Source organism: Apaloderma vittatum, unplaced genomic scaffold, assembly GCF_000703405.1.
Source record: "Apaloderma vittatum isolate BGI_N311 unplaced genomic scaffold, ASM70340v1 scaffold32114, whole genome shotgun sequence".
Taxonomy (NCBI): Eukaryota; Metazoa; Chordata; class Aves; order Trogoniformes; family Trogonidae; genus Apaloderma; species Apaloderma vittatum.
This window is the reverse complement of record NW_009713820.1, coordinates 1-10268: the sequence shown is the minus strand read 5'-3', so window position 1 is coordinate 10268 and position 10268 is coordinate 1. Positions and strand designations below refer to the sequence as shown.

At 46.3% G+C, this 10268-nt stretch overlaps 2 protein-coding genes across 2 annotated transcripts in view; one reads left to right on the top strand and one right to left on the bottom strand.

Moving 5' to 3' along the window:
• Window positions 1-484, top strand: part of LOC104273256 (lysosomal acid phosphatase-like) — a gene marked incomplete at its 5' end in the record, with an annotated part of 5039 nt that extends 4555 nt beyond the window's left edge. The window contains 2 exon segments of the mRNA XM_009868517.1: window positions 1-43; window positions 126-484. The exon segment at window positions 1-43 is cut by the window's left edge and continues 18 nt beyond it. Coding sequence (XP_009866819.1) covers window positions 1-43; window positions 126-262 — 180 coding nt within the window.
• A 2646-nt stretch (window positions 485-3130) lies between these two features.
• On the bottom strand, window positions 3131-9869 carry LOC104273255 (DNA damage-binding protein 2; the record flags this gene model as incomplete). Its single annotated transcript, XM_009868515.1, has 7 exons — window positions 3131-3509; window positions 5305-5350; window positions 5665-5829; window positions 6070-6215; window positions 6804-6981; window positions 8364-8463; window positions 9703-9869. Coding segments are annotated over 7 exons (1053 nt in total), but the record flags the coding sequence as incomplete, so codon positions are not given.
• Window positions 9870-10268: the final 399 nt, after the last annotated feature.

Sequence of the window (10268 nt, the reverse complement as noted above, 5' to 3'; positions counted from 1 at the left end):
TGGGAGGAGGAATGCCAGGTAGCAAGCAGCATGCACGACACAGGTGAGCCCAGGCTGGACCAGAGTACGGCAGAAGGGGAAAGCTTAGATGATACCATGTTGACCATTTGTTTTCTCCCTTGCAGAACTGTTTGTGGGTCTGGCTGTATGTGGATCCATCCTCCTTCTCCTTATAATTCTCCTGTTGACTGTACTCTTCCGCATACAGTCACAGCCCCCTGGCTACCGACATGTTTCCAATGAGGGAGAAGAGCAGGCCTGACAGTTGCTTCAACTCCTTCCCAGACAGTAGGAGGGAGCAGTGTTGCCCCGAAGGGTGAAGGGCATCTTCAGTTACTGAGCATTCTTCTGCTTTGGCCATTGCTTCCCAGAATGAAGCTGGACTTGATTTTTGGATGCTTTCCAAAGGTGATGTCCCAGTGAGAGGACTGAGCTACTCTAATGGAAATGACAGTTCTGAAGCCAGTATACTGTGTGGTGCCTCCAGTTCTCATACAGCTGGCTTAGTCTGGGATTTCTAATATGGCCACTTGGAACTGGTCAAGAGTTTTCCTCCTTTCAAGTGATCGTAAATGTTATCACTCACCATGACTGTGGTAGAGGGGCTTGGGCCTCCACCAGCTACCACATCCAGTGCACTGAGGAGCTGCATCTCCCTTCAGGGCCAACCTGTTCCGAGTGCTTTTCTCTCAAGGCATTCGGCTGGTGATGGTGGGAAGGCTGGGACTGGAGCAGAGGGTGCAGCTCACCAAGAATGCACCAAGTCTTATCTACGGTCTGTGCAGAGAGAACTGCTGTAGATGATGGCAGACAGTGAAAAGTGTTTCTTGAGGTTGCTGCCAAGTAATTGCTGCTGGCAACTGGTCTTTTTTTCCCCTTTTTTCAAGAGAGGACTGGCCTGGAATTGGGACAAGGTTTAAAACCTGGCAGTAGTTTCTAGGATTCAGCTCAGAGTAGGTTACCTATGATCCAAAGAAGCTCCAAGAGCTTCATCAGAGAGATTAATTCCTGTGACCATAGCAAACCCACACCCAATTTCTTGGGCAGTGTTGGCTATAGGAAGAAGAGTCCCCATAGACAAGAAACTTGGGCCCTGTCTGAAGATTCAGCCTTTGAATTTAACATCTGGACATCTGAACAAGTACCTATTACAGGGAGTATCCAGTGCTGCAGGCAGTCCAGATCTCAGCTACAGTCCCAAGGAATACGCTTTACTAGCACAGTCTACCTAAGACTAGATTAAATGCAGGTTCTGTAGCTTTTCTTCCTATCTTCCCTACTGGATCGACAACAAACCACCATGAACAAAAAACATTAAGGACCAAAGTCCAAAGTGACTCTGGATCCCTTCATGTGCCACTCTGGCATTTTGTCCAAAGTGAGATTCTTTTTCCAGGCTGACCTCTATGCACGCTACAGCTGCTGCAAGGAACTTTGAGCCAAGTGCTCACCACCTGCCTTGTAGCTTTTGGCAGAAAATGAGACTGCAGCAGGCACCAGGAGCACAGGCTCTTCACATGGTGATGCTGCACATTCACTTCCCACATTTACTTCCCTTTCTGGTGCAGTTCCCTTCTGTGCTTGGCACCAGAAGTCAGTTCTTAGGTTACAGATATTTCCTTTTCTTCCCCTATGGAGTACCATGGGGACTTTCCCCTATACCATAATCAGCATCCACAGCATGGGAACTCTAAATTAGCAGAAGCAGCTTGCTGTTCTCAGCATCTTCCTCACCTTTTTGTCCTCTGAACATAGAATCTAGGTCTCCTGCACAGCAAGACAGTCATAAAGCAATCTACTGCCTGTGAGAACAGGCACAAGAAAGAGGTAATAGAAAGTGCACTTAAGACCTGATGTAATTTTTAAAGGCAGCAAATTTTGCACACACAGAGAAAAAAGGTTTCTATAACGGTTTAGACATTTTGACTGTGAATGACTTTCTGTAATTGTTCCAATACATTTCATTTTAATTATTAAAATTGAATTCACACTGAACTCAACTCCTCCTCTTCTCTAAGAGTTCGCAGGGCTCATATTCACCAATGTGCTCGGTGTTGGAAAAGAGGCAGAATTTACTGCAGTAAGTTACCTTCTCCCCAAGTAATTCCTTGATTTACAGCCCCACTTAGAGCTGAGTGTGAGAACTGAGAGAAACCATTTTTGACTGCAGCAACCACTCGTAGGTACAGCTTACAAGGACACCTGTCCAAACTGGAAGGGTCCCTTCCAGACAGTACTATGGCTGATATTTTCACCACTGTTGTAGTTCTCCCAGCCCTCCTGCAGAGAGGTCTGCAACTTCTTCCCCCCAAAAGCAGTTCAGCAGAATGCTCAAAGCAGCCGCTCTATATCAAAGTAGTTTAGTACAAAACTTTATTAATATCAATACTGCAGAACTATAAAAGTGAACAAAGAGAATCTGAGCAGGCCTGGCACCCGTTCCATCCATGAACCTCTGCGACAGCAGCAAAACCCCAGGCAGCCTTGTAAACCAACTAGAAAAAGCAGAACTTTTCAGTTTAACAGCAGTCTTGAGAACTGGCTCTGAGCAGGGGTGTTGGGAAGAAATTCCTCATTTCTGCTTTACAACACTTAGCCAACATTCTGAAGCATAGGTGAGGCATGGGTGAAACTACCTCATCAGCGGCAAGAAAAAGCCTGGAGCTGTGAAAATAGAAACTACAGAATCAGTAGGTTTCCAGGTGATACCACCTTTGCATCCCATGAGACAGGTAAAGAGCTCTGGGGTCATGTACTTCATGGTCTAGTTAAATAGCTGCAAGCACAGAACAGGCTAAGCCTGAGGGCTTGACAGATGCAAGTTTTCAAAGAAGCTTGCATATGGGAACACCTCCCTAGGCTACCCATCACCTCATCCCTGTCAACATTCTACCTCTTCAGGGCATTAACCTTGTTAGCGAGGGGTTTCTCAGCTCAGTTTGACTGACAGGCTGGCGAGGCTGTCAGGGGTTGGGCTTTTTTTTGTGGTACCCTCTGACAAGCAGAAATGGCAGGCTGGAAGCAATAATTTCATCAGGATCTGAGAGTATCTTTGAAGTTTTCCTAGTGCCTCAGGAAATGGGTGGTAACTCCACTCAGAGGAGAAACTGTGTACTGATACAACTTTTCTAGAAGGAAGCAAGATCAGATCCAGGGAGGAAGGACAAAGCAGAAGTCTAATGCCCTGCACGGACTTACACTGCCCGTTGCCAACACTGAATTTGTATCCTGTGATCCAGAGAGGATCAAAACACTAAATCAGTTCTCTAGATCCTTCCCTTTTCGCTTCCTTCCCTGTGATTTAGAATTGTTGCTTTTTGTTCTCATCTCCTCCAGCTCCCAAGACAGTAAGTTAGCTTTGAGTTTGCTTGTCCCAGGATTTGTCTGCCTCTGACCTCCATGTCTGGACAAACTCCAGCTTCCAATCCCCTGTTCTGTCATGGCTTTGGAAAGATGTTCTTGCTTCTTGGCCACCATCTCCTCCCGGCTCCAGATCAGAATATTAAAGCCTGAGAGGAAAAATGAGACACTGTGCATCAGACATTCTACATGAAATACAATACCTTAGGCTATGTCATAGAATCATGCAATGTGTTGGGCTAGAAGGGACCTCTAAAGGTCATCCAGCCTACCCGCCCTGCAGTGAGCAGGGACATCCTGAACTACATCAGGTTGCTCAGAGCCCCGTCCAACCTGACCTTGAATGCTTCCAGGGATGGGGCTTCTACCACCTCTCCGGGCAACCTGTGCCAGTGTTTCACCACCTTTACAATAAAGAATTTCTTCCTCATATCTAATATAAAGCTACCCTTTTTTAGTTTAAAATTATTACCTCTTGTCTTATCACAACAGGACTTGCTAAAATGTTTGTTGCCAGTTTTCTTATAGGCCCCCTTTAAGTACTGGAGGGCAGCAATAAGGTCCCCCTGGAGCCTTGTCCAGGCTGAACAACCCCAACTCTCTCGGCTTTCTTCGCAGGAGAGCTGTTCCATCCCTCTGATCATTTCTGTGGCCTCCTCTGGACCCACTCCAACAGGTCCAGAAACTCAAAATGCATTGTCTATTCTAAGATACTTCCAAGGTACAGAGAATGCAAATATATCTATTGCAGATACTATCTCCACACAGCCATGGAAATTTGATCTAATTAAACAACATATTCAAGTAACTCCTAGTTTCATCTGTCACAGGTCTAAAACCTAAATCTATAGCCAGCTCCCTTCATCTCACACAGCCTGCGGAAAACTAAGTCATCTAGGAAACTGAATAAATTAAACAAAGGGAGAGGATACAGCCCAGAAGAAAAAGGCTTCCCTCCCCGGCCACCATCGTTTTCTGCTACTGTGACATGGCCGGCAGATGGCAACAGCTCCTCGCTGCGGAGAAGTTTCTCAGACACTGGACTACACGCTCTCATGAACGTTTCACAGGAAATCATAGAATCATAGAATGTTCGGGGTTGAAAGGAACCATTAAAGATCACTCAGTCCAACCTCCCTGCCAGAGACTCCACCCACCCGGCAAGAGCGGGCCAGCCACACAGGAACACGTCCAGGCAGGTTTGAAAGTCTCCAGAGCAGGAGACTCCACACCCTCTCTGGGCAGCCTGGGCCAGGGCTCCGGCACCCACACAGGGAAGAAGTTTCTCCTCAGGTTGAGGTGGAACTTCCTACGTTCTAGCTTAAACCTATTATTCCTTGTCTTATTACTGGGCATCACCAAAAAGAGACTGGCCCCTTCTTCTCAAGACCCACCCCTCAGATATTTATATACATTAATAAGATCCTCTCTCAGCCGTCTCCTTTCAAGACTAAACAGCCCCAGGTCTCTCAGTGTCTCTTCACAGGAGAGATGTTCAGTCCCTTGATCACCCTCGTAGCTCTCCCTTGGACTCTCTCCAGTAGGTCCCTGTCTTTCTTGAATTGGGGAGTCCAAAACTGGACGTAGTGTTCCAGGTGTGGTCTCACCAGAGCAGAGTAGAGGGGGAGAAGAACTTTCCTAGCCCTGCTGGACACACTTTTCTTAATGCACCCCAGGATTCCACTGGCCCTCTTGGCCACAAGGGTACAACTCACTGTCCACTACGACAGTATGACTAGCAACCTCTGCTTTTTTCTAACTGCAGAGGTGGAAGACTGAAAAGAAGCTCTTGATCTCTTCTACAGATGTAGGAAATTATAGAGGACTACTGGTAGGATTTGGGAAACCCTCACTCACACCTTGCTTTAGCCTGAAGAAACAAGCCTGCCCTTTCCTGCGACTGGAACCCACCCGTGCTTAGTAACTTGGGTTCTCTTTACTTACCCATGCCAGAAGCCAGCGTATCTCCCATAGGATTAAATTTGTTGAGCTGAAAATGGAAACACAATCATAGTCTGTAAGAGCATCACTGCTTATATAAGAGAATCATAAGAGCACCATGGCTTATGTAACAGCAACAAACCATCTGGAAAACTCAATGTTCCCTAAAAAGTATACAGAAAACCCACAGATGACCACGGACTAGCCCTGCTCATTAGCAGCTTTAGCTGGCAGCCACACCCCCACAGGAGCATGAGTCTGTCACAGGTAAAGTGAATACTCTTACTGTCCTGGTCCCTGACCTGTATCTCTTGGCTGCGCTTCAATGCCCAGCGCTCCTTTTAGCTGCAGTACTCAACTCACCGAGATGATACCAGAAGCATTTGGATCATGGAGCTGACAAACCATCTCCCCAGTGTTTCCGTCAAATACATCAACAGTTCGTAGTTCATTCACCGTGTATCCTGGGAACTTAGGGTCTGGGTAGCGACCTGCTACAATGAGGTCGTAGCGAGGATGCCATGTTGCCTAGTCATAGAGCAGAGCAGCGAGGAGTTAAGAGAAGGGGACAGATCTCATACTGACACACACCAGACAACCTGCAGTGTGAGCAACAGTTTGAGGAACATGATTATCCTCAGAGTTGTGGCAGTGTGACATCCGCCAACCAACATAGCATTGTGACCAGAAATCAGACCACTTCTGAGTTACAGCCAGCTGCTCGCACCAGGTGTGATACTCCCCTCTGACTGCACTGGCTTAACTCACCTTAATAGGTGTGAGGTGCTGAAACTGCCGATGTGGATGTGGGATCAGATGTTGTGGCTTGGTCCAGTCGGAAGATGAGTAAACCCTAATTTCATTGCGCTGGTCTGTGCTCAGGAGCTTGGCACCATCTGTTGGGCTGAAGTAAGCTAGGAGAGGAGGACAATAAGACAAACAAAAGATCACAATGCTGTGACTGACAAGAAACAGAAAAGCCACATTTGTCTGATTGGAAACCCACTGCTATTTAACAGGGATGTGAATATGGTCATGTGTCCCAACAGGCAAGACTCTAACAGTGTCAAACTCAAAGCTCTCACAAACAGCAAGCACTGGGTTACACAGGAAGAATAATTATTCCCATTTTAAAATCAGAGAAAGAGACACTACAAATAAAGGAACACGCTCGTTCAAATGGAAAGTTAGTGGAAAAGCTGGAGACATATACCTGCATTCTGGACTCCCATGAACTGATAAAACTGCATCCAAGAAACAGAGGTTTGATTCTCATGCTTTACTTTTGTCAAAAGAAATGCCCCAATAAATTCAGTTTTCTAATCTCAGCTACTGCTGATGCTTACACACTCGTCTCTCCAGGTAGTGTGCCACAGCTTGTACGGCAAGTCCAAAACTGCTGCAGCTGCCCTACCTGTGGCTAATATCGCCACAACAAGAAAAGCTGAGCTGAGTGGACTCTCTGCAGACATCCATGCAATGAAATCCTTATCTCAACTCACCTGCATTGACAGGCTTGTCATGAGGAAGCAGATGAAGAAAATTCATTTTGTTTTTGATGTTTCTGAGGTCCCAGATTTTGACTGTCTGGTCCACAGATGCTGTGGCCAACAACCACTCACATCGGGAGTTAAACTCCACATGAGTCACTTTTTTCCTGTGCAATTTCAGCTTCCAAATCTGCAGCAGAGGAAACAGAAAATCATACGGGGGGGGGAAAAAAAAAAATCAAGGTCTGGAGTAAAGAAATGGAATAATGACCTACTAGTGCAGAGCAAAGAGGTCTCACATCTACAGAGTAACAAAACTTATAAAATACACTAAAAGTTTATCCACTGGAAACAGGAAAGGAGAATAATGATCTTAGAAGCTAATTATTTAATGCTATAGAAGAACTCTGATCTACCAGTTTATTACATCTGTGAGAAAGGAAAACACAATTCCCTCATTCATGGAGGAAGTATTAGTGCCACTGTACAATGCCAGATCGCATCCGGAATACTTTATGCAGTGCCAGTCTTGTACGTGCAGAAAGACTAAAACAAATTGGAACAGGTACAGAAAATACACTGCTGAGATACTAATAAGAAGGAAGGATCTGCTTTGTGGGAGAAGACCAAAAGAGTTTACTTTGTTTATGGCAGTAAAAAAGAGGTGATATAATTGGCTTCTAGAAATTCATCAGCAAAGAAACATGAAGGTGGGAGAAATACGTCAATTAACAAGAATAAATGGATATAAACTGGCCATTAATAAATTTATATCCAAAGCCAGAAGATTATTTCTGATCAAAAGGGTGAAGCTGGCCTATCCTCTGTACAATAATGGGTATCTCCCAAGTGCAGAAAGGAATTTCACGTTCTTTCAGGGGGAAAAATAAGGAAAGGAAAGGAACCAACTAACCTTGAACAAACACAAACCATTTGGAGCACTACTTTACACAGCTGCCTTTGCCCACAGCCCATTGGGTGTCAAACTCTTACCAGATGTTACCCTTACAGGTGGGAGAAACGGTAATTATGGTGTGGCAGTACTACAGGTTCTTGAAAGCAGGGCCCAGAGCAACTATTCTCGTTCTGTATTACTTCCGCCTCGAAGGCGCAGTCTGCCTCTGCCTGCCCTCTCCTGTCTAACGGCAGCAGTGCAATTTCTATCCCAACACTCGCAGAATTAACTGTTGTGTGCCTGCTGAACAGGGAAGGGTATACATCAAAGCAGTATCTCCTAAATGACTCCCATCAGCGCACGAAGTTTCTGGAAGCGTGAAGATTGTTGGCAGAGGGTGCTCACATCTTCAGGTTACAGTTACTCTGGCCAGCAGCAAACACTCTCAAGGAAGGGGCAGTACACGACACAGTCCCTGTTCAGGCGTTATTATCATCACACTCTGGCAATGTCTAACGAATGGTAGAAGTGGAGGACTTCTAACCACCTCACCAATGGCTGGACTCATCTCTTGAGCTACAGGGTACTTGCTCCTCTTTTCAGGGTCTCTCTAGCACAGGAAAGCACACGAGCCTAAAGAGTCCCGTAGAGGAGATGCTGCCTGGAGCCATACAAACCTCTTCACCAGAAGTGCTCAGCAGGACCACGTTGCCCACATTATCACCCGTCACCACGGCGCGGCAGCTTGCAGAAACATCCACACTACAGTACCAGGAACTAGAAGGAAAGACAGAAAATCAGTACTGCCTCCCACAGGCAACTGAAGGCAGCGGAGCTCTGGTTCACAACTCGTCCCTGCAGAGGGAGACGGCAGCAGACTGTAACTACAATCTCCTGCCTGATGGTGCGGGCCTGAGTATCAGGAAGGGGAGTGGCTTATCAGCAATGCTTTCTGTTGGTGACCGAATATGAAATAACTTCCTAGTCATTTGTGAAGTGCTCATTAGATGGTGCGTGACACACTGGGACAGTGGAACAAAATTGAGGCTGAAGAACCTCTCCGTGTTTGCATGTGGACACACCTTGGAAAAGATCAGAACACCCTTGAGACATGAACAAATGGACAGAAGCAGCTTTAAAATGACATTTTCCACAAAATACAGAAGCAGCAGTGAAGAAAAGACAAAAGCTTTGAACTGGAGAGTTGTACATCAAATTGTCTCAACTCCATGCTCCAAGAAAGAAAACTGCATAGTCTTATCTGATAAAAACACGCGTTTTAACCTCAGCTCTGCTGGGAGGCAAAGGGCAGCGAGAATCATAGAATCATAGAACGGCCTAGGCTGGAAGGGACCTTAGAGATCATTTAATCCAACCTCCCTGTCATGGGCAGGGACGACACCTCTCGACTAGACTAGGCAACACATGGGGACCGAACGGGAATAAAGCTGGGGTCCTTGGGTAACCTGCTGGGAAAGCTTCATTTGCAAAGATAAATTATTTCAGAATTCAAGGCCATGGAAATCAGCATTCTGAGCTCAAAGCTTCCAGAAGGGCAGCAAGGGTAAACTCCATAACCCGAAACTCAGATTGTGCAGGAATGTTTCGTGGTTTTCCTATGCTACATGAGCTGCTACAAACAAAACGGAACACTGACGACACTAAAGAGGAGGAAGTTATCCTGCTCTTCTCCCCTCACACTTTATGAAGTGAAAAGCTTTTCTTGCAGAAAAGTATCTGCAAGACAGGAGGTGGCGTCACCAGAAAGCAACACCAGAAGATGCAAGCAGCACGCTCAGCTACTGCAAAAGCGTTAAGTGCCCTGTGGCTGCCTCACTTGTCACCCACTCTGAAGTGCCAGGTTCAGGACCATGTCCCTGTCTCCAAGCTCCCTCAAAGGACCAATTCATACCACGAGTTTACTAACGCTGGCAAAGATGAAGATGTTAGAGCACCAGAAGCAGCGCAGCATTAACCCCAAGGAACAGAATCAGCCTCGAAGTGCTCCCTTCTCACCAAACATTATGGTACTCATGGCCACAGTCCGGGGCACGGGAGATCACCTGCACCGCTCTGCCCTCAAGGTCCTGGAGACTCAGGGTGCCATCCCCTGATGCCACATAAAGCTTCACTGCCTCATAAGGACTGAACTTGATGTCTCCGAGAGAATCTCCTGGCCCTTTCTGGAACACACACAAAGCCAACAGGCATGAAGGTTAGAGTGGAAGACAAACTCTTAATACAACACTCATCCCCTGAAACACACTGCCAGCTTCCCAAGGTACAATCACTGCTTTCTGACAGGGCACATACAAAAGAATTCTTTTTTTCTAACCTGTTTCCAATCTAAGCCCAAACATCCTGAGCCTGTGAATTCAACCCCACCACTTTATGCTGTGAACCTCAATAGCAGCATTGCCTCTTCTGGCATGGGGACAGGACTGATCTGCAACGAACCACCAGGCTCAGATCAGGCTCAGGAGATCACAGGCAAAACCAGCACTGTTCCAAGCAGAAATTACATAAAATCTGATGACAGCCCTGCATGAAGCTTTTCACAGAATCACAGAATCACAGAATGT